The sequence below is a fragment of the Anastrepha ludens genome, chromosome 5 (assembly GCF_028408465.1).
Source record: "Anastrepha ludens isolate Willacy chromosome 5, idAnaLude1.1, whole genome shotgun sequence".
NCBI lineage: Eukaryota > Metazoa > Arthropoda > Insecta > Diptera > Tephritidae > Anastrepha > Anastrepha ludens.
Genome location: NC_071501.1, coordinates 86944318 through 86969777, shown reverse-complemented (window position 1 = coordinate 86969777; position 25460 = coordinate 86944318). Strand labels below are relative to the sequence as shown.

Below are 25460 nucleotides of genomic sequence, written 5' to 3'. Positions count from 1 at the left end.
CTTAATTTTATTTTTATGATTAGCGGTACAAATCACGACGTATTCAAATAATCATAGTTAAAAAAATTTACATATGTATATATATATGGTATATGTATGTGTGTACATGCATATTATTTAGGGTAAATGTGTTTTTATGTTAGTTAGTAGGTAAATATGTAAGCATGTATTTTCACTTGGGATAACGTTAATTTATTGATAGTTTCTTTGTATTATTTCAGACGCCACAATGTTAGGAGAACAGCAGCCAATAGTCCATTTGAAATGAGCAAATATGCCGCGCCGTTTGCTTCTATATTGCAATTAGTTCCGCTGCAAACTTTGCAACTCTCATTGTCGGGATCATTGCAAATGAACTGATCCCTCTCATCCAAATCTATGAGACAGCCACGAATAACTACGTTAGTATCTGTAAAAGAAAACAAAAAAATTTAAACAATGAAATAAATATGGCACAGTTGAAACCGGGTGGGGTGACGATGGGTAAAATGAAAACGATGGGTTTACTCAATGAAAATTGTGACCCAATTACAGGACAGATTTGGGCCAATCAGGAATTAAAGTTAAAATTAAACAATAAAAAAATTAATTCAGTTATTTAAATTAGAATAAAAGAACATAAATAATAAAAAAATATTAAAATATAAGAAAAAATAAGAAAAAATAAAATAAATTAAATTACATTTAAAAAAATAACTAATAAAATTAAACATGAAAAAAGACAAAATAAAAATAAATAAATGGGAAAGCTAAAAAATAAAAAAACATTAAGTTAGATTAAATCGAGAAAAATAGCATAATTTAATAAAATAAAAATACAAAGAATGAAATGAAGTAAAAATAGTATTATATAAAATAAATAATAATAAAAATTAAAAAGAGATACAAAGGCCCAAAAATATATTAAATTTAAATATAATGAAAAGAAAGAAAAAAATAAAGGGAAGTAAAAAATTAAATTAAGTTATTTAAAATACAATAAAAGTAAATCAATCAAATAGAAAAAAAGATTAATGAAAATATAATGATAAAAATTAATGAAATATTAAAAGAAAGACAGAAAAACAAAAAAAAGCAAATAAAATATAAATACAATGAAAAGAAAGGAAAAATAGCAAAATAAAATAAAATTTAAAAAACATTAAATGAAGTAAAAAATACAAAAAAAAAAATAAATTCAGTTTTTTAAAATACAACGAAAGGGAATAAAGTAGAAAAAAAGATTAATAAAAATATAATAATAAAAATTAATAAAATAATAATAAAAAAGACAGAAAAACCAAAAGAAAAATTTAAAAAAAACTAATTAAAGAATAGCAAAAATAAGTAAATGAAATGAAGTAAAAACATACAATAAAAAAGTAAGAACAAAAATCAAAAGAATAAAAATAATTGAGAAAAGATAGAAGAACCAAAACACAAATTTAATTACAGTAAAATATAAAACAGTAAAATTAAAAAAAAAACATGAAAAGAAATGAAGTAAAAAAAACAAGATTAAAAAAAATTTAATTAAGTTATTTAAAATACAGTGAAAGAAAATAAAGTAGCAAAAAAAGGATTCATAAAAAGCAAGCACAAAAAAAATAATGAAATAATAAAAAATAAGATGGAAAAGGCAAAAAGTAAATTAAAATAAAATAATTCGAAAAATAGCAAAATTAAATAAAATAAAAACATGAAATAAATTAAAGTAAAATAAAACAGTAAAAAAATTATATTGCGTTATTTAAAATTCCATAAAAGTAAATAAATCAGATAGAAAAAAGGATAATAAAAACATAAATCAAAATAAAATAATATAAGTTAAAGTAAAAAGAAAAGAAAAATTAACTTAAACAAAAAAACTTGAATTTAAATCTAAAAACAATAAAAAATTTATTGTAATAAAAAAAAAAAATGAATAATAAAAAATAATAAAATAATAACAAAATCAGAATGAAAAGCCGAAAAAAGTAATTTAAAGCAAATTGAAAAAAAATTACCAAATTTACGTAATATAAAAAAAAACAAGAAATATATTTAAAAAAATTAAAAAAAAACTTTAATTAAGTTATTTAAAAAATAAATCGGATAAACAAAGAATAACAAAAAAAAACAAATAATAATAAAATAAAATAAGTTAAACGGAAACAAAAAAAAAAATATAGAAACAAAATTTTAACAAAAAAAAAACAAAAAAATGTAAATGAATTAGAGTGAAATAAAAAAAAAATTGTGTTGAGAAGAAAAAGTGAAATTAAATAAAAACAAAAATAAATTTTATAGAAAAGGGAAGTAAAATAAAACAATACAATTTAAGGGAAAAGACAATAAAAAACAAGAAAAATTAAAAATAAAGTTGAGTCTCTCAAAACGCAACCAAATTGTACCAGTGAAAATTTTCATTTTTAGACGGTTATAAAAAATATTAATTATTCGGGGCAATCACTTTTTATTGATAAAGAGATTATTGCTGTGTAGAAAATAGGATAGTTAAAAAGAAAGTAAACATATCTCACTAAAAAAAGTCAATTCAAAAAAGCTTATATAAATATACATAAATATAAATATAAAAAATAGCTCTGAACAAATAACAAAACATCGCGAAGCCATGCAGACAATCCACACACAGCCAGCGCAATAAATAACCAGTTCGTTAAAATTCAGCGCTACTATTTATGCTTTTCAAGAGATCAGAAATTTTAACCGCACTGAAAGCGCAATTAAAAAGTTCTAAAGGGTAAAACAGTAATCAACTGTAAAATGAAATGACATTAAATGGAAACCAAAATTTAAAATATAAATTAAAAATTAAAAATGCAAATAAAGAAGCAAAAAGAAGAAATAAACGGGGAAAAAATTTATAAAAACAGGCAAAATAATAATTTTAAATAGAATAAAAAAATAAATGAAAAAAGAATATAAAAAAATATATTAAAAAATATAAGTAAAAGAAAATAGAGTGAAGAAGATTGATAAAAAAAGGCGAGTAAAAAAGATAAACAAAAAATGAAAAAATGCAAATAAAAATAGAAAAACATGAAAAATTTAAAATAAAAAAATTAATAACAAAGGAAAACAAAAAAAAAAAAAAACAATTAAAACCAAGAATTAAAAAATTAATAAAAAAATGAGAAAAAATAGATAAAAGAAGGAAAATAAAAAAGATAAATTAAATATTAAATAATAAAAATTAATAAAAAACGTAAAAAAACGAAAAATATAAAAAAAAATTTAATGCGGAAATAAAAAAAGAACATAAAAATGCAAATAAAAAAAGAAAAGCGAAAGAATAAAGAAATGCAAATAAAAATACACAAAAAAAAACCAAAACTTATAAACTAATAAAAAAGGCAAAAAAAAACTAAAAAAAATTTAAATTAAATTTCAAAATAAAAAAAGTAAAGAATTAGATATTAATTAGTAAAAAGTAAAGACAAAATGAATAAAAACAGGCAAAAATAATAGTTTTAAATATTATACAATATTAAATACAAATAAAAGTACAAAAAAAAATGAAAATTAAAAAATTAATAAAATTAATAACAAAGGTAAACAAAAAAAGCAAACAAAAACAAGAATTAAGAAATTAATAAAAATAGGTAAAAAAATAAGAAAAAATAAATAGAAAAGGAAAATAAAAAAATAAAAATTTAATATTATATTAAATAATAAAAATTAATAAAAAACGTAAAAAAACGAAAAATAGAAAAAAAATTGAATACAGAAATGAAAAAAACCTAAAATGCAAATAAAAATACAAAAACAAAAAAAATTAAAAATTAATAAAAAAGCCAAAAAAATAGAACAAAATAGATAAATAAAGAAAACAAAATGGAAAATATAAAATATGAATTAATTACAAAATAAGAAAAAGTAAAGAAACGATGAATAAAATAAAGGCAAAAAGAAAAAACAAGAAATAAAAAATTATAAATAAAAAAGGAAAAAAAAAATCTAAATTAAATATTAAATAAGAAAAAGTAAAGAAGAGATGAATAAAATAAAGGCAAAAAGAAAAGACAAGAAATAGCTAATCATAATATAAATAAAAAAGGAAAATAAAAAAATATAAATTAAATATAAAATAATAAAAAGTAAAGAAAAGATGAATAAAACAAAGGCGAAAAAAAGAAAAATGAAAAAGAAAATAAAGAAATGCAAATAAAAATTTAAAAAAAACAAAAAATAAAATAGAGATCAAAAAATTAAAAATAAAATAATATTCAAACATTAGAATTACTCCCAAGCCTTTCTGTGTACACATATACATACATACATATGTACTTATGTATACAAAATATTGCACAACATGAACATAGTAAATGATGAAAATCTTAAAGCACTTACTCCAAACGCCAGTAAAGCATTTCGCCTTCGATTCCGATGTCACCACATTTGTGCACTTTTCACCACCTATTTTATCGGCATTAAGGCGACATCCCTCATAGTTATCACTGCGGCATCGAATACAAGTGAAATTCTGCGCGTCCACGTTGTTGCAACCATTGGCATTCGTGCAAGTAGTGCAATTGTTCGCCTGCGTGCACGCTGTCTGTGCCGCCTCATCGAGATCGTAGAAACAGCCGCGCGTCACCACTCCAGCCTCATTGGTACGCGTATAGCATTTCTCCTCTTGTGTATATAGGATTTTTTTCTCACAACTCGTAGCATTGCTCGCCAACTGTCCCCAAACACATTGGCTATCGTTTGCGCTCGAACACGTCACGCACAATAACGACTGATCCATACTGTAGCCCCACTCATTGCAATTGCTGGTATCGCAAGTTTTACACTTATCGTCGCCTTCCGTACTACATTTATTCACTTCAGCCGCATCCGAGGTGCAGCCACGTGTGACGTGCGTCTCATCCGTTCCATACATATAACATTTGTCGTCCTCCACGTAATGCAGGCAAGGTAGTGAAGTGCTGCTGTCGCTGCTGTTGCTGCTGCTGGTCACTGCATTTGCGCAGGTTGTCTCTGTATCGGTGCACTGAAAGCAGGTGCGGCGATCCGTCGGGAATATGCCCAAATTACAAATGCCACCTACACATATTTTGCATTTTTTCGTATCTGTGCAGTTTTTTTCGAAGTCCTCCGTAACACAGCCTCGTTCCGTTGTATTCTGCAGCACACTGATCATGCAGGTGCTATCGGCGCTGCTGCAAATGGCGTTGCCAACTGTGGACGCATCAGTTTGGGCACAAGCAGCGTTGTCCTCTGATTTGCAAGACTTACATACAGTGTTCTTGTTGCAATTTGCAGTGGTACAACTGACACAATTTGGTGCCTCGCACGTATCAGTACTCGCCAAACAGCCACGGTCAATGGCATTGTTATCTGTGAAGAGGGAAGAGTTTTTACATTAATTTAATAGAAAATCAAACATTGAGATGAAGAGAATGTCTTGTAGTTATGTAATAGAAAATCTTTTATTGCAGAATTTTTTTAAATATTTTTGACTTGAAATGCTCCATTTGTCTTAACAATTGACGTGATCATGACAAAAGGTCGAAAGGCGTGCATGCTAGCGGAAAAGGAGAATGGATCAAACAGCATTGCATTTGACGCTTTTAGACTATAATTTGTGAGTTTGTTAGAAATCGTGGTTCTAGGTGTGCAAATAATGCTTTGTGGCACCGAGTGCGCCCCTCTTCTCTCAAGCGGTGCCAAATGCTTTGAAGAATCAAACTTTGATGCCCTCGAAGGACATACCCAAGATGTTCCTGTGGCTTCCTTAACTTATAAATCATTTTTCGTCATTAATATCCATGTCTACGTAGGTGACGGTGAGTATCGCAGTCGATGGAACAATGAGTTGTATGAGTTTTACAACGACATAAACATAGCGCAGCGAATAAAGATCTACGTGATTTCGCTGGCAGGGTCATTTCGTTCGAATGGATTCAAACGCTCTGGCTCTCAAAATATTCGATGCGGTACCAGCTGGTGGTCGCAGAGGAAGAGGAAGACCTTCTCAGCGTTGGAAGAATCAGCTGGAGAAGGATATGTCTGCACTTCGTGTGTCCAATTGACGCCGGTTAGTAGGAGAAAGCAACAATCGCGTAAGCGATCAAGAAGGAGAAGAAGAATTTCCATGACACTGCCATTTTAGAAACAAAATATTCCATAAAAAATCTCTCCTAACAAAAATTCTCCTCATTACCAATTCTCGCTATCAGCGCTTCATCTTTGAAAAATTACGATTTGTAGGTGTGGGCATTAACTGCAAGCCGAACCTGCAGAAGTTGATTAGATCAAGTATAGGTGAGCCAGATTATCGGCTGCAAATATTTCGCGCCTCCGATGCATCATTACACTAGAAATGGTGTGTCTGGTGTACGGAAATTTACTAGCTAGCAAATGAAGGTCATGATGGCCATGAAGGCATGTTAAAGGCGAGAGAAGAAAAAACTATAATAATACAGAGGGTCCCGTACAATAAATTTCCCCTTTATGCTGCACATAAGACCTCAATAAACAAATTATTATTTCATTTATTTAACGCTAAGAATTTAATTTGACTTCAGAAACGACCTGCTTTTTTCGCTTCTGCTTCAACTTGTCGCCTCCACGTGTTGGCTTCCGCATCTCCGACTTCCTTGAGGGTTAGCCTGGAACCCTAGCGCTGCTCTTGTGATGTCATCTTACGGTGTTATTTACGCCCGATCTATTTCCACTTACGACGCTAGATTTCTATGTTAAATGCAATGTTTCGTACATCGGGGGATGTGAGTCACTCTCCATACCATGTCTACCAAACACAGCCCGTCCCTGTTCTATTCGGGTGAGTATGTTCGCTGCTGACCCCTCAGTAATGCTCCCGAGGTAACAAAATTCGTCGACTTCATCCATCCCGGCCATCTGGGTTTCAGAGGTATTGACGCTTATTACTTTCGGTTTTGTAATGTTGACTCTTAGTCGGGCGCCAGAGGATGGTTAGAAATCCACGCAAGCGGGGGAAGTCTCTGATTGCCATTCACTTGGAAGTGGCCAGGACGATTCTTCCGCATACGTTCCAAGCAGCTCACAACATCTGAAAATCGCCCAAATATTCTCTGGGTGGCTCGCTGGGTTTGGCACCCGCAACGTAAAAATCCTTCCCCTATGAAAACAATAATAAAGCCTCAGATGAGAACTGCCTATTGACAAGATGTAGACGCCGTAGCCGGATGGGTGGGATGGCGTGATAACTATTCGGTAGTGAGTGAGTTTGAAATTCCGGGCACGAAACACGAAATGATAGAAAAAGGTTTTTCTAATATCGGTCGTTTCTCAACAGATAATGGTAAACGAGCGAGAGTAAGCGCAGAAAATTTGCAACTTATTGTCACGTACATAGAGCGAGTGCTACGCCCCAAAAAACTCGATATGGACAGAGAGGCTTAACCGACATACTAACCTTACATTAGATTGGATTAGATTTGTAGGGGATTCGACAAGTCCAAGCACTCAGTCTGGAAGACCATTGTACCACACCCGGATAGATTACAGTGGAAGGAATAGAGACACAGGATAGATGCAATATGGATGGTAAGACGGAGAAATTGGTTGGAGGTCACTCTTTCGCGAATCTTTTGGATTCATTGATGAATCTGAAGAGATTCGGAAGAGGAAGAGTATGAACTTTATCCATGCTCAGATCATCGCACCCCAACAGCCTAAGTCTGATACTAGAGAACGCTGGAAAATGCTCTGCAATGCCCTCATTTTCACGACAAGATAGGCTTATTTGGTCGCCTATGATTCCCATGGCAGCCCTTATGGCCTGTGATTACAGCCACCAGCACTTTCAAGTCCTCCCTACTAAGTTTTTGGGAGAAACGTCACTAATTTACTGTTTGGTTCTTTCACAAAGCACTTGGCTACTCTGCAGGAGACTAACTCACGTCCTCTATGGGTAGACCTCATGAAGTCGTCAATCCATAGTTGAACTGATGCAGAATTGACAGATTCAGGGCCCAGTTGGATCTTTGCAAAACCTTCATTGGTCTATTTATCAGCCAACACGTTCCCTGTAATACCGCAGTGTCCAGGTACTCAAATAAGATAAACTTTGTTGTGTTTTGCTACACTATTCAATTTTTTCTTACATTCACCTACTAATTTCGAAGATTAGAGTGGGTTAGCATGGGGTCTCAGTGCAGCTTGATTCTTTAGCCTACCTAACTAATCAGAAGATGAGCCAATTGCATGAAGCTGGCTCCGAAACTGGCGACCTTGGACGCTGGATGCAGTCTTTATCAGAACACCTGTTGGATCTTCTCTGTCTGGGATGAAATCTACCGTAGCTCCGGGGTGGAGAAAACATCCAAGAGAGTAAAAGGAGGATCGTTTAAGTGGCACACCACTCGACGCACCAGACGACGGTCGTTGTAAGTGCGAAGGCGTTTTAAAATCTACATCACCGCCACAAAAAAAAAAAAAGAATTATTATTATTATCTTTAGTATTGATACTCTCATGAAATAATTTCTACCTATCGGACTTTTCATATTGGGTGTACAATTTATGAAAGGCGCGTCTCCTTCTGCAGCGGAAGAAAAATAATCATTTTGTTTGAGGGAAAGGTACAGCCATGCACAGATAAATAGCACAAATGATAAACCTTATATCGTCCCCTTAGTATAACAATAGCCTATGTGCTCATAGGCTATTATTTTTTTATTGAATTTTTGGATTCTCCATCGTCGATTTTATATGTGGTCAAAATTTTGTCAAATTCTAGTTCCACAAAGTGGGTCAAAACGTCAGTCAAAAAATAATAAATATTTACAGACATAACGAGATTTGAGTGAGAGCTACTTTCGACAAAAAGTTTGAAATTCATTTTCTCAAAACATCAAAAAATTTATAGGCTATTTTAATACTAAGGGGACGATATGTTAAGTTAAGTTTTTAGTACGAACTCTACTTTGATGAAATAAATTTGTTTGTTTACATTTATTACCGTTATTAAGCTTACAACCGTTTCTTTTCTATGGAAATTTTTGCGTTCTATTTTATTTATGTTTATTGCTGTTTTGAAGTGGACACAAAGATAGCAGATTTTAACTTGTGCAACGGAGAGTAAAACATTAATATTGTTTCAGCCATTTTTAGTATAATTTTTTCTTTCTTAAATAAAATTTTACAGTATTACTAAAAATGGGACGTGGAAAACTTTGCACGCCGCATAAAAGAGCTTTTATACACCGCATGAGTCAAAACGGAAAACGCTTTGCAGAAATAGCTGAAATGATGATGTGCTCTAGGAAAATGGTTTATAATGCTCTTAATTTAGTTAGGAAAGATTCATCCTATCTAAGCGAAAAAACGGAAAGAAAACCAAAGTCGCGAAAAGCTGATGTTAATGTGGATAGAGCTACAATAAGCAAGACCAAAGCAGATCCTTTTAAGTCGGTACAGCAAATAATGTTTAAAATAAACCAAGAATCTGGTCTACAGGTGTCCAGAAAGCTTGTAGGAAGGCGACTTAAGGGGACAGATACCTGTAAACGGCCATATTTTCCCTAATTTTCATTAAAATTATTTAAAATGAAGAACTCAATATATTTTTTTCAAAATTGGCATATTCTCGAAAGGATTATATTAACATTTTATGAAATTTTTTTCCCCCTTAACGACGCCCAGCTGTTTGGCCGCATAAGCAGAAAAAAACCACCCCTGTCGAAAAGACCGACTTGCCTTTGCAAAAGCCCACAAAGACAAATCTATTCAGTTTTGGAAAAACGTACTTTGGACCGACGAAACCACAATAAATAGGATGGCACCAGATGGGAAAACTTGTGTACTATACGTCGTCCAAAAAATCAAGCGCTAAATCCTAGGTTCACAAAAAAGACGATTAAACACGGTGGCGGAAGCATCATGGTTTGGGGAGCTTTTTTCTGGCATGGTGTTGGGCCAATTGTTCGCGTGGTTGGTAAAATGGATAGATTTCAGTATCTGGTTATACTCCAGAACAAAATGCAGCCATTTGTGTTTGAGTTTATGCCAATAAATTGAACATTTATGCAGGACATGATCCAAAGCATACTGCAAAGACAGTGAAGCAATTGCTCAGAAGTGAAAAAATTAATGTACTGGATTGGCCGGCGCAGAACTCTGATCTCAATCCAATAGATAATTTGTGGAATGACATTAAGGTCAAAATCTCTAAGAAAAGTTTTAAAAATTTTGAAGATTTGTGGGTCGCAGTTGAAGAGGCTTGGTACTCGATTCTAAAAGAAAGATGCCACAAGCTTGTAGAGAGCATGGGGCGACGGCTTAAAGAAGTAATCAAAAACGGGGGATATATAGGGTGAACGATATGAAGTGTTACCAACTTCACACTGCTTGTATCTGTAAAACAGCTCATGACATCAACGTCAAAATTGTTCTAATGACAGTTCAATATATTGTTTATAAGACATCAAAAGCATTTGCGTCTTAGGTTTGTTGAATTTTTTTTTCTGTGATGGAATTCAAACGTAATAGTGTGATTGCGTTATATTTGGCTGGAAAATCACAACGAGCCATTGTTCGTGAGCTCAGTCACTTCAAAGTGAATAAAATGTTTGTGTATCGCACTATAAAATGTTACAATGATACTGGTAGCATTGCAAAACGCTATGGATGTGGACCAAAAAAAAACCGCAACAACGCCAGAAATGGTTCGGAAAGTGAAGGCTTGACTTAAACGAAATCCACGTCGAAGTGGAAGAAAAATGGCCAAAGAACTGAAAATATCGCAAGACAGCATTTGACGCATATTGAAAAATGAGCTGAAGGTCAAGGCTTACAAATTCCAAAAAGCACACGATCTTTCACCCCACCAAAAAAATAGCAAAGGAGTTGTTGCGCTTGCACGAACGTGGAGAATTTCCTACCATTGTGTTGTCTGATGAAAAAAATTTCCCAATTGAGCAGTTCATAAACACTCAAAACGATCGTGTATACTTGACCGAACGCTCATACGACAATTTGAGCCTACGTATGGCCGCTCGAAGCAATTTCCCATCGGAAGTAAAGGTTTGGGCCGCAGTGACCGCAGATGGACGCTCTCCAATCGTTTTTATCGAGCCTGGTGTCAAAGTGAATGCGACTTATTATCGGGAAAATGTCTTAGAAGCTGCTTTAGAGCCGTGGACATGCAAACATTTCGGTCGTAGACCGTGGACGTTCCAACAGGACTCGGCACCGTCTCATAAAGCTCGTGTGAACCAAGAATGGTTAAAAAATCATGTTTCACACTTCGTTTCGACCACACAATGGCTTTCGAATTCGCCAGATGCAAATCCGATGGACTATTCCATCTGGTCCATTTTGGAGAGCAAGGTGAGGACTAAAAAATATGCCAGTATGGATGCGCTGAAAAAAACGATTAAACGAGAATGGGCTAAAATACCTCAAGATCACATTCGTGCAGCATGCAACTCATTTTTTGACATTTGAAGGCTATAGTCAAGGCAAAAGGTGGTCGAGCTAAAGTGAATATATGTTAAAATTGTAATCATTTTTGAACAATTTTGTCTTTGAAATCAATAAAAACTAATTTCACACAAAAAAGTTATGGATAGGTAACACTTCATATCGTTCACCCTGTAGTACAAAATACAAATGTGGTAAAACAATATTATTACTTAACTATCTGATTTGTTTACTATTTTTGCTTTTATTTGGAGTTTTTCAGGAAGTACTATTTATGTGTCCAAAAGGTTTCGTGAGTTATCAACGTACTCGTCAATTAAATCAGAACTAAAATTCTTTTTGACCATTTTTTTGTTTTAAAGTGAAAGTAAATCAATTTTTTGTTTTATTTTTTATGCTGCTTTTTTCCCAATAAAAAATAATTATCTGAAAACATATTCAACTCTTTGCTTTCAAAGTCTAAATGTGCTATTTATATGACCATGGCTGTATATGTAAAAATACCTGCTTACTTCAAATATGTATGTATGCACTTACATGTCTGTATGTACGATATTTACAAGTACAACCAAATGTAATATTTCACCATAAATATTATTATCATCAAACTTTTTCCAGTGCCATCGTCACTATCGCGAATATTAAAGGCCAGAATCTGTCACGATAACCGAGTTGTTGCGATAACCGCAGATATTTTTTACATGGAATCCACTTACAAAAATGAAAACACATACAGCGAAAACTTTGTTTTATGTGCTTTATTGTGTGGATAAATTGTCGGTTAACTGAAACATCGTTTTTTATCAATTCAATGATCCATATATTTATGTTTTAATAAAAAGCTTTTTACAACGCGTGTGGATCGACTGATGATTAACTCAGGCTTAGGGACTCACTTTTCACATTCTAGACTAGAATCTGCTTGCAAATGTTGCTTTGCATACCACGGTTACTAACTTTCAAATTAAGTTCAAATTAATTTCAGCAGGGCTATTTGATTTATTTATAGCTAAACGTTTGATGTCCCGAACGTCTCTAGCGCCAAGTTTAGGTTTTCTACTCTCTTCTCTCGGTACTTTCGTACTTTACTCTCAAATGGAAGTAATGTTAAACCACAGTTTTGCTTCTCTTTAATTTTGAAGCAATATTTCGTAATGTATCGCATTATCGCGCCAATCAAGAAGAAGAAGAAGCTCTCTCTCCCGCCCATACTAAAATTTGTATCTGCTCAAATTCAGATAAAACTCTTCCGCGCGGCATATTTTTTGTTGTTAAAGCAAAGGCCACATAAATATGAGAACGAGATAAGCGCTCAAAAGCACTTATAATAAAATAATTTTGACGTAATAACTTACTTTTTACACCTTTGAATTAAAAGCAAATGCTTTTGGTCTTTTAATTATTTCGTTTTGCATAGAACAAAAATTTGTGCGTTACTAAAATACGAGCAATAAATGCGGATTAATTTCCATTATGAGATCCCATTTTAAACATACAATCAATGAAACGATGGGACATTTTTCTATTATTGCTTTAGCAGATATCATCATAATCGTCTTGGTTTTATAATTTTTTCGTGCAGTGGAGATGACTGAAACAACTTTTTTGTCGGGACAACTAGCAAGTACAGCACTCAGACAACATTAAGTCCATTAAGCTGCACTCAAGTTCCCTTCTTTTTTTAATTTTTAATTCTCTTTAAATCTACCCAAGCTCCACAGAAATCTGAGTAGATCTTGCGGTGCCAAGGATCCAAGGTGGTCGCTTCTTAACACATCAGTGCCAAAGATCACAAGCTTAAATCGAGCGAAGACCGGGTAGGCGCACAGAAAGTGGTCCGCCGTCTCATCCTTCTCTCTAAAAAGAAATTGGCCTCAGAGCCCGTCCTATCTAAGGAGTCAGAGGGCTCATTACCCGCGATACCCACGTGTCCCTGGACCCATGTTAGCATTAGAATATTATGCCTGGATTTACAGGACTCAACTACCTTTGAAGTGGTTTGATGGCTGTCTAAAGCCATGAGCGCAGCTTTGCTGTCACTGCAGACACATACCTGTTTTCCACAACAAAGTTCATTGCTTCTTGAACACCATACATCTGCGCTTGAAACATAGATGCGTACATTCCAAGAGCAATGTGCAGTTTTATCACGTTGACACCAGAACCATTCGTGAAAAAGGGAAAACAGTGGTTGCTGGGTTAATTTTCAGAATTTGACCACAATTGAGCCTCGGACAGCATCACACTGTATCTCTTTTTAAGGACGACTACTGATGGTAGGGAGCCATGATGCATGGGTCGAAGTCCATGCCTTCTCTATTGTCCAATACCGGACAGGGGCCGTATCAATTCCCATTATGTTTCAGCCTGCAGGTGGTGGCAGACTAACCAGAGATTCTAATGCCGGGCATGAAATAATCGGAAAAGCTCTGGTGCAACAGATGGTCACAGTGCGTTGTAGTCTCGATAAGGTGCTCCTGACTCCCGCGAGAGAGAGAGAGAGTCTACTCATCCAGACCACGGATGCATAGGTGATAGTAGGTGTTATCATAGCTGTGTAGACCAATAGGATCTTGCTAAAAGAAAGATCCCACGTTTTCCCAAAGACACCCTTGCACTGCCAGAAGGCTGCCAGTTCTTTGGATGTCTTTGCTTCAACGTGTGACTAGCAAAGTAATAACTATCGAGGATTACTCCAAGATATTTGATTTCTTTGAATAGCTGGATTGTAACTCTTTTTAGGCTAGGCAGAATGGGGCCATCAAGCTTCCTCCTTCTGGTAAAGAAGACAATACCAGTCTTGGTAGAGTTTGCCGATAGCCCAATCGCACAGCACCCAGTGTTAAAGTTCAAAGTTGTCAGCATTTTTCTACAGATTTCATAAGCGAAGGGGCTGTTAATAAACAGGCAACGTCGAGCGCACATGCTTGGGCGTAGACTCATGGGAGTGAGGAGTTCCTGCTTTTGTTACTCGTAGAAGAGTGATAGAAACATTGAATTCTAGCGCATTTTCTTGGCAATAAAAGCACCACATTTTTGAAAAAAATGCGGAACTCCGTCAGCAAAATAAATTATAAAAATCAACTCAACTTTAAAGTTGCATTTTATTATGCTAAAATTTATAAGTTAAAAAACTACAATTATATAATTTTTTCTAGGAATTCTAATGAAAAACCGTGGAATTGTGATGAGAAGTTTGTGGAAATTTTCCATAAAGTCTGAAACTTCAACTTGAAACTTGGTTTTTCTAAGACAATGAACTATACTTCGATAAAAAAAAATGAAAATTAAAAAAAAAAAAAAAATTCCCATGTCAATGGGTCGTTCGCGTCCGGCGCTTATTTATACTGTATAACGCCAACAAAAAATTAGAAAAACAATCATAAGGTATCTTCTAAGCTTTAACTAAACATATCCGAAGAGATTTTTTTTTCAAATTTTTGATTTCAATAACGAAACGAACGACCCATCCATCGGGATTAGGGTTAATAATAAGTAAGAAAAAGCCTGGGCAATGTTGAGTTGCTATTTTTTGCCGCGGGCTGTAGCTTGCTTTGCAGCTAATAAGGCTTTGTATGCCGTATAGCCCCAGATTTTTCTGCTATTCTTTTAATAAGTTCGTGCGGTTTTTTTTTCGAAATTTGAAACTTTATTGACGTAAAATGGTTACAAATTTAATATTCAAAATATTGTCCATCGCTTACTACTACTTTTTCCCATCTTTCTGGCAATTCACGGATTCCCTTTGTGAAAAATTCGGTCGGTTTTGCCGCAATCCACGAATCGATCCATTTTTGACTTCATCGTAATTACGGAAGTGCTGGTCAGCCAGGCCATGTTGCATCGATCGGAAGAGATAGTAATCGGATGGCGCAAGGTCTGGACTATACGGCGGGTGGGGTAGGACATCCCATTTGAGCGTTTCTAAGTATGTTTTGATGTTGCAAAATAACTTTGTCGTGTCTATCGGCGTATTGCGGCCGTTTTTCTCGCAGTGCTCGGCTCAAACGCATCAATTGTCGTCGGTAGACATCCCCCGTAATCGTTTCATTCGGTTTCAGTAGCTCATAATACACAACACCCAGCTGGTCCCACCAGATACACAGCATAACCTTCAGGCCATGAATATTCTGCGCCGACGTCGATGTTGAAGCATGGCCAGGGTATCCATACGTTGCCCGACGTTTTGGATTGTCGTAATGGACCCACTTTTCATCGCCAGTCACAATTCGATGCAAAAACCCTTTCTTTTGTGCCGTTGAAGCAGTTGTTCGCATGCCATAAAACGGCGTTCAACGTCTCTTGGCTTCAATTCATACGGCACCCAATGGCCTACCTTTCGGATCATTCCCATGGCTTTTAAACGTTTGGAAATGGTTGATTGATCAACTCCCAAAGTTTTTGCAACCTCTTCTTGCGTTTGAGCCGGATCTTGATCGAGCAATTCCTCCAATTCGGTATCCATGAACTTTGGCGGCGCACCCTCGCGTTCTTCGTCTTCCAAGCCAAAATCACCACTTTTAAAGCGTGCAAACCACTTCTGGCACGTTCGCTCAGATAGAGCATGCTCACCATAAACTTCCACCAAGATACGATGACTTTCGGCTGCTTTTTTCTTCATATTAAAAAAATGAAGAAGAATTCCCCGCAAAAACACATTATTTGGCACGAAATTCGACATTTTCAAGTGTGGTAAAAATATTGTTGTTTACGCTTCAAATAAAAAACTTATACTGACGTTTGTGCCTTACGACAGTAGCTCTCCAATGAATGTTTGGAAATGTGGATCGATGGAATAATAATCAAGTTACGCCATCTGTTGTAAAACCGCACGAACTTATAAATAGACCTATTATTTTAGCCAACTTTTTAATTAAGCTTAACTCTGTTAAATGTTTTAGGGCATGGCACTATCATATTTGTGGCGCTTTAGATTTTCTATCGGGTTCACGCCCTGTTTCTATGATATTTTTATGCCGTGCAAGATTGAATCGATTGCACGCATTTCGATCGCGCAGAGTTAAAACTTTTGAAACTATAAAATTTTACTGGAATTGGAATAACGTGAATTAAATATACACTTTGACTCGGAAATATCTGTGCGGCCTCAATAATGGATTTGAGAATCACGAAATTTCCCAGCAAATTTTATATCTGTTTCAAAAAAGTCTCAAATTTCAGTAAAGGAAGATTTGATCTCAAGTGACTATGGACATCTTCATCAATATCGGCTTGAAAATATGTAATTTTTATATCATTGCATTTTTTCAGCAAATTTTTTGTTACATTCTCACAAGAAATTGCCCTCACTCTCAGTTGATATATTTCAACTTCTTCATTACATTTAGTTTTATTTCGTATCAAAACCTAACTTTTATTAATAATGACAGCTAATCATAATACGGTGAACTACCCACCGACAAATGTAGGTTCATAAACACGCACATAAGTGCCTACCCATAAAAGATACTCACTGATAACAAATGATATTGACGCGATTTGTAATATGCAAGCATATACACACACACATATGCGTATGTAAGTACGTTTAAATTTCTGCAAGGTGCATTCCAAAGTGAACACAATAAAAAAATATATATGTATACTTTTGGTGTCCACAGTAGCAGAGTGTATTCAGCACTTGATTCGAACCGGGTTCGAAGTTCATTGCGGACAAGTTACGAAAAATTATAGCAGAGATAGTTCTCGCGCCTATAGAGGCGATTCGCCACTTTTCTGCTCGCTGTGCTTGAGCTCTGCTGGCTTGACGAAAAATTTGCATGTGAAAGCAACAACTGAGTTATTGAGCAAGATTCATCACTAACGAGTATTGTTCAAGGATGGTAGATTTAAAAGGTTTGCTCTTTAACTATGGTGAAACGAAACTTTGTGAGGGGAACTTCGGCTGCCATGCCACTTGGGGATTCGCCAACCGAGTTCTGCACGATCATTTCACATGAATTCATACACTCTTCCAATCAGTCGGTGTTTAAATAGCAACAAATCATAATGAGTGGTGAATGTGTTGTTTTTTTTTATATATCACCAACAAAATCTCAGAGTTTTTGTAAACATACCCCAAGGCACGACAGCCCATCCACTGATTCTGTCAAATTCACTCAGAGGCGAATAAAATTGCTATAACTCACTGGCTTTAATGCTGCGAAATCTCTCTGCTGATATTAGGCAAGTTTCATTTGATCGCGTTCATACAGGGAAGCTTTTGTTGCTTCCTAAAGGCATAAAGTTGCATTTATTTTGACAAGAAAAAACACGAAAAAGATTCTCATAACAAAACCATTAGCCGTTAGGGTAGGTAAAATGCTGTGGGCTACTCCAGTTAAAGGAAGAAATTAAGACACACACCAGAAAACGGAGTAGAAACTCAATTTCATAGCTTGAAAATAATTTTCGGGCTCTACAAATTTTAAAAGCAACCATCTTTAATTTATACAAAAATTGAGAGGGACTTATGGCAATGAAGAAAGCAAGTAGAAAAAATACAACTTCTGTTGAAAGTGAAATGAATCTGAAACCATAATAATTGTAAATAAGCTGTTAATTGTAACCGAAAAAAATTAATGATTAGAAGAATTATGTAAAAATAAATTTTTGAAATATAAAAATGAAATGTTATAAAAATGAAAAAAATTGTTATTTTTGAAATTGGTTTTGATTTTTAAACAGGTTTTAATTTGCTTTAGCTGCAATCACTTGCCCTATTTTTTAATTGCAAACACCGAAAACCAAAAACCAACAAATAACTGACAAGAAAAAAAATTTTAATATAAAATAAATTTTTGAAATATAAAAATTAAATAAAATATAACAAAAAAAAAAAAATATTAAAAGAATTGGTAATTAGTTTTTAATTTTTTTGTAAGTTTTAATTTGATTTAAATAAAAAAATTGGATAAAATCACTTTTCCTATTTCTTTTTTGATGGTTAGAAAAACAAAAAAAAGAAAAAAATTTTGAAATATGCAAATTAAATATAATATAATAAAAATAGAAAATCTTTTGAAACTTTTTAAATTGTTTCTGATTTTTTTGCAAGTTTTAATTTGATTTACATATAAAAAAATAGGTACAATCCCTTTTCTTATTTTTGTTTTGTTGGAAATTGTAAATCAGTTGTTAATTGTAAAAAATTAATGATTAGAAAAAAAAAATTTTTTTGTAAAAATAAATTTTTGAATTATAAAAATGAAATATATAAAAAAAATAAATATACAATAATAAAAATAAAAAAAAAATTCAATTTTTTTTTGATTTTTTTGCAAGCTTTAATTTGATTTACTTATAAAAAAATTTGATGCAATCACTTGTCCTATTTGTTTTTTTTTTTCGTTGTAAATTGTAAACCAGTTTTTAACAGTTTTTTAGAAAAAAATTTAAAAATAAATTTTTTAAATGTAAAAATTAAATATAATATATATAAGAGAAAAATAAAAAATAAAATAATAATAAAAATAAAAAAATTTAAGTTCTAGAAATTATAGAAATTCAGCAAATTTTCAACAAACTTTCAAACTTTTTATGCAGAATTTTTAGAAAAATTTCGGGTGTGCAGTTTTATAGAACATTAAATTTTGCTAAAATAAAGTGCAAGTTTCAAGTAATTCAGAAATCATGTTGATATTATATTTCCCAATTTCTTCAGCTGGGGGTGTTGGGTGTGTTCTTCAATAAACAAAAAACATTTGGAGTAGGAATTAAATGGAGAAAATACGCGTTCGAAAAAAATTCTTCTGTTTGATCTACTTAAAACTTGCACTTTATTATACCAAAATTCAATAAGCTATAAAACTGCATACTTGAAATTTGTTCAGAAATTCTAAGTAAAAAATTTGTATTTTTGATGCAAATTTGCCGAATTTTTTACAAATTTCCGTACAAAGTTCGAATGATTTTGCTTTATATGGTAGTTGTTGTAGAATAAAATATATTTTTATAAAGACGCAATGAAATTACAAAATGAAAAAAAAAAATAAATAAATAGGCAAAACTTTATTTTGACGCAGACGGTATTTACAAAATAATAGAAAAAGTGAGTATTAAATTTTTGAAGTGAAACTTCTTAGGCGTCGATGGTCGAGCGAGAATGGAGAGTAAAATTTCAAGGCCATGCAACGGTTTGGGAATTTTCGTTCCGCGAAAGAGAAAAAAGATATAACGTAGAGGAAAAGGAGTTTTATATGTAAATCAAATTAAAACGTGCAAAAAAAAAAAACAATTACAAGAATTAAATTTTTTTTAATTTTTATTATATTTCGTTTATATAATATATTTCAAAATTTATTTAAACATTAATTTCCTAATCCTTAATTTGTTTTTTGTTTTGCTTACAATTAAAAACTTATTTACAATTATTTTGGTTTTACATGCTTTTTATTTTCAACAGAAGCTGTTTTTTTTCTACTTTCTACCTTCGTTGCCATAATTCCCACACTCAATTTTTGAATAAATTAAGGACGGCTACCTTTAATATTTGGGTTGCCTGAAATTGATTTTAAGGCTACTGCATTTTTTTTGTTAGACTTTTATGCCAGCTACAAATCAGCTATGCATGAAAAATCGTTCAATGCAAATTGACCCACCCTAATGTGCATATATTTATTGAAGATTGAGTTTCTACTCGATTTTGTGTTGTGCGTCTTGATGCTAAATCACAAATGGAAGGACCTACATTTTTATGCCGCCTCCAAACGACAGATGGTTTTTATGCGGAGCTTTTTCAATGCAAGCCAATTATAATATAATATTAAAAAAATTACATATAAGAACTCTTAATTTTGTTTTTCCTTTCTTTATTTTCTTAATTTACTTCCTTAAATGAAAAATAGTTAGCAGAAATAAATTCTTCGTACTCTTCATAGTAGTTTGATCGTTTTTTCTTAGAATTTTATGCAGAGTTCGAATCTGCTAGCAACAATGCCGAAAAACATGTACCCACCCTAATACGAGGATGTACATATATAAATATGTAAATATAATAAAACGAATATAAATACGAGTATATCGTTTACAAGTAAGAATATGTATAAGCATGTATGCACATACATACATACATACACAAGCGCAAGTACTGATCAGTACCAATTTAGCCAATACCTAGCAGATAAGCCAATGCTTCCTCTCCATCTGCCACTTTTGCTTCTTTGATCGAATTCAGACGCACTAATACATATAAACACATACATTCTCACACATTCTCTTATATTCTTGTACATACCATTGAGTTTTGTATAGCATTTTTGTGTGCTGCATGCAATCGTAGTGTCGATGGCTGTAATATTTTTCAAACAGTTTTCCGTTGCGTTGCATTGCACGCATGTAAAATCTTAAAAAGAGAAAAAACAAAGTTTTTTAAATATTAAATTTCGCGTTTAAAAATTTTTGATTTAACAAATTACTTTCAGTTTGGGCAACTGCACAGCTCAACAGCATTAAACTGCCTAAGCAGACTAGAATCCATTTGTAATTCTGCCACATCTTATTGGGTGCACTTTTCCCCCCGTTATTTATTAAAAAAAAAATAAAAATAAACGTTAGCAAAGTCTGTTAATTAAATATTTTTTAACATAAGCCAAAATTTTTATTTCCCCTTTTAATTTACATCCCCTTTTGTCCTTCACTTTTTTTCTTCACTTCGCTTTGGGCACTTCCGTTCACTCTTAACGCTAAAAAACGTCTAGCCATTGCCACTTTAACACACTTTCATTGAAGCTATGCACAATCTAATCACACACCTGTTTCGTTATCATATCACATTTGGTGGCAATTGAGTGAAAACAATTGACAATACAAGTCGGTTGTAAATTTTAATTTGCTTTGTTTTATTTCACATGAGCTGGCATTTTTTTATCGCCCTCACTGTTTTTAGCAAAAAAAATACTGTTATACCTAACACAGGGAGTACTATGTACGTTGGAAATTGCACTGTTATACTGATAAAATTTAAAAAAGAAAAATATTTTGAATAAAATCGATTTTTTTATACCCAATGGCTATATGTTAAGGGATACCAAGTAATAATGCTAAGTTTTTGCGACTGTTATATTATATTTGAGCGGCTGTCAGAGTTCCCAGTGGCATCCAGGTGCTAAGATATCCAGTGCCATTTCATGTTGCATTGTTTCATGCTTGGAAATTATTAAAAAATATTAGCCGAATTCCGTCTCGGTTGTAAGTAAGCCACGCGAATTTCGTCCCGAGGCAAAATTCGGGCATAAGCACATCCTTTTGGAATTTAAGCCATCAACCAGACAGAGATTAGAGCAAAGTGAATAAAATATAGTAGCTGTAGCGGTCAGTATCGGTACCACGAAAGGGTAGTGAGGTGCAACTTGATAGCTGATCCTACGAAATGATGCTTCTTACCTATCATTCTCCTTGCTTTTCCTTTACGTTTTTGGTGCTGTTAACCTTTACTCGAGACTGGGTAGGCCATCATAGCATGGGAAATCCCAGTGGAGAGTATTGTTCCCTTAGTAAAGCAAGGTGAACACTGTCCAGAAACGGACTAGGGTGTCGAGGCCGACAACCTTCTACCCAAAACTAATTATCGCAAAAACGCAACTATAGCCTCTAATTGATAATCGACCCCAATGTTGCAGACCAACGCAAAAGCATTCCCTTTCCGATAGGCTGGCTATACCAATCACCCTCACAACTCATACCTCCACGGTAAGGAGCCTATCGGAGCAACACAACTCCTCCCACACAGCCCGTCCCCTTCCCTCCTGCTCCAACCCCAGTGCAGGGACAAAGCGTGTCAAACTAGAATTCCTCGGAAGCTGGCATCAGTCAAATGCAATTTTTGTAATGGCTAGTGCCACTTTCGGAGATGTTCCGGCCTGAGCACCGCATGTGAATGGACAACTGATTAGGTTGCCCTCTGCTGCAGGGCTCTGCACCCGCAACCGCCCCCGGTGGTACGGCCGCCCACCACCATCAGGCCGCAACAACAACTGTAGGTCGAACGCAGGCAACCACACGCATCCCTCACCCCTCGTGTTGCAACAGCATTACCAAGAAGCTTTAAGCTTCTTCAATTCAACTACAACGGACTTACGAGTAAGGTTGCAGATAGTTGACTTTATGAGCCGACACGGTATCCCAATAGCTGCGGTTCAGGAAACCAAGCTGCACGCTAGCTCTTCTCTGATCACCAGGGATGCTATAACGTGCACAGACATGATCGCGAGCGAGACAACGGTGTTGGCCTAGCGTTCAGAGTCCACCATACAGTGCAGTATCGTCTCATCGATGAAGGCATCAACCGCAGGTACAGCACCTTAGAATGTCAAGGTATAGCTGTCCGGTCAGGCGATGCCGAGCTCGAAATCTTTAATATATACATACCCCCTGTCACCTGCTGCCTGGCAGGATATCACCCCACATAGGTGCGCTCATCAGAGGTGAAACTCGATTGGTTGTAGGTGACTTCAATGCGCATCACGATCTTTGGCATTCAAGCCTGCTAAACGATCGCTGGGGACAACTATTGGCAGAGCAGATAGATGATTCGACATTTACCATAGCACTGTGAACGACGACGCCCCACCAGGGTAGTGGGATATTGCAGCAGCTCACCTGACATAACAATAGCTTGCGCTGGTCTGACAAATAGTATTACCTCTGCTATCACTTGCATCAGACCACTTGCCCATTATCGTCTCGATTGAGAGACCTGCCGACTTTGTTTCCGCGAACCAACGGTCCTATATTAACTTTAACAAAGCTAATTTGACCGGCTTCGCAGAATTCACCGATGACACATTTTTTCCATCCCCACTGATGTGCGCGCAGGCGAACGCGCATTCCGCAAAGTGCTCACAGCTGCTACGGCCCGCTTCATCCCGCTGGAAGGTTCAAGGACACACGTCCTAATTTCCCAGCGGAAGTAGCCACTTTAGCAAGCGAGCGCGACCACCTACGTTAGGTCGATCTCGGGGATCCCCGCATAAAGGATCTCAATTTGGAGATCCGGCAACTGGTAGATCAACACAAACGGGCCAAATAGGTTGAGCATCTGAAGAACTGCAATTTCACTACTGGTGTGCGTAAGCTCTGGTCCTCCGTTAGATCCCTGATGAACCCTACGAACCACAACGACAAGGTGGCAATCACCTTCAACGGTTGTACTTCGTCGGACCTGAAGAAATGCGCAAGCATTTTAGCTGACTTTTCACACTGCATCCTCCGGCCAACAGAACCAAGCGTCATGCCACCAGACGGCTGCACAAACTGACGAACGACAGTGCGCCATTTACTTTCTCCAGTGATGAGGTTCAGGGGGACATCAACAAATCGAAATCATCCAAAGCCATTGGCCCAGACGGTCTGAACACACTGATGCTGAAGCACCTGGGACCATTGGGATTAGGATTTCTCTCAAGGGAGAGAAGAGTGTTTCCTGATGAGTGGGAGTAGGAGGGCTTCAACTCTCTTCGCTACTGGGGAAAGGAGAGTTATCGGCCGATAAGATTCCCCTTGGTTGGCAGGTTTCCCAGATTTCAGTAGTGGAACCACTCTCCCTGCTTTCCACTCTTCTTATCCATGACAAGTGGAGAGCATAAATATCACACAAACGTCGAGCCGTTCGAAGTTATGAAGGAAAAATTTGGCTACTGGATCATCTGACGGCAAGCGCTTACCAACTGACCGCCGTGATCACGCGAATTGATTGCCATCGATTATTTTTTCTTGGGATACATCAAGTCTTTAGTCTATGCTAGCAAGTTAACCGCAGCTTTATCGGGTTATCAAAAGTTGAATCGACCGCTTGAAAGATTACCAGCGAATGGTCGAGGTAGCCATTTTAATTATGCAGCTTCTAATAAGCAATAAACTAATTAGATATCTTACACCTTTGTTATTTTATTTAAATTTCGTTTCCTATCGTTTTTATCTGGTCACTCACAACGGCCAAATTTCAGGTTAAAAGTTTTCTCTCGTAGTTAGTTATTGGAACTCACATTTGTAGCATTTTCAAAATTTACCGTTATATGACTAAATTTCGTTCATTTTTATTGTATTATCAGCCTCCTCTATATCGAAGCTTATAGGTGTACCGAGCTCCATTTAGATATAAAAACTTTTGAGTTATTTGTATTGAGTTGTCCAATACACACGTGAAAGAACGAAGACACACATAAAACATAATCGAATGGTGTTATCATTTTGAACAATTTAAGTATTATATAAATGGGATCTGCGCAGTCCCCGAGACCATTGGGAGCTTAATATTGCAAAAAAATAAAAATACCAAAATTGTTTAATAATTTAAAAATTTATTTGTTGATGAAACACCCTCTGGCGGGTTCGAGTTAGCGCGTGCTGTCCAATTGGCGATGAAAAAACGCATGAATAAAACTATGAAATGGAAAAGCGAAGAGTGGAGGGGCGAAAGGCGAGCAGAGTGCAACAGCAATGAATATTACGCACATACCCTATGATAAGAAAGTAGCGGGATTGTTTAAATAAAACAAAACAGAGTTAAATTTCAGGCAATTTATTTTATCTCCTTCAAAATATGATCCGTCCGAAGCAACACACATGTGCCAGCGTTTAACCCAGTCCTCCATGCACCCCTGGTAGGAAGACGAAGGTATGACCTTCAGCACCTTCGTCGCATTCTCTTTGATCTTCTCTATCGACTGAAATCTCCTTCCACGAAGTGGTAACTTCAACTTGGGAAATAAAAATAAGTCGCACGGGGACATATCAGGTGAATTCGGTGCTTATACGATGGTATTTACTTGGTGTTTAGTTAAATAATCCAGCACAATTTGGGCTCGGTGCGATGGCGCGTTATCATCATGCAAAATCCAAGAATTGTTTGCCCACATTTCCGGCCGGCCAGGCAGGCACTAATAATCCGATGGCGCTAAAAAGCGACAGATGTGTGTCTTATAGTCCTACCAACATAACAAAAAACCAAAAACAAAAAAAATATATACGGACCGGTTCCCACGTGCGCGGTTCGTTTAAATTAAACATTCCCGGTACTTTTCATAGGGTATGTATCTACATATTATATATCAAAATGCCCCCTTT

The 25460-nt window shown here is 35.0% G+C and overlaps 1 protein-coding gene across 1 annotated transcript; it reads right to left on the bottom strand.

The window, feature by feature from the left end:
- Positions 1–36: 36 nt before the first annotated feature.
- LOC128863795 (protein psiI) lies at positions 37–21103 on the bottom strand. The gene is made up of 4 exons (XM_054103145.1): positions 20813–21103; positions 20632–20739; positions 4333–5325; positions 37–409 (listed from the first exon to the last, which is right to left on the bottom strand). The coding sequence occupies exons 1-4, from the start codon at positions 20889–20891 to the stop codon at positions 213–215; spliced, it is 1377 nt and encodes a 458-aa protein (XP_053959120.1). The 5' UTR covers positions 20892–21103; the 3' UTR covers positions 37–212.
- Positions 21104–25460: the final 4357 nt, after the last annotated feature.

What these genes read in the sequence shown, in the direction of transcription:
- LOC128863795 (XM_054103145.1), bottom strand. Translation starts at nt 20,891, where the DNA reads ATGTGGCAGAATTACAAATGGATTCTAGTCTGCTTAGGCAGTTTAATG. An exon ending in TGCAGTTGCCCAAACTGAAA is followed by an intron (nt 20,740 to 20,812) that starts GTAATTTGTTAA and finishes TCTCTTTTTAAG; the next exon opens with ATTTTACATGCGTGCAATGC. An exon ending in ATGCTATACAAAACTCAATG is followed by an intron (nt 5,326 to 20,631) that starts GTATGTACAAGA and finishes CCCTCTTCACAG; the next exon opens with ATAACAATGCCATTGACCGT.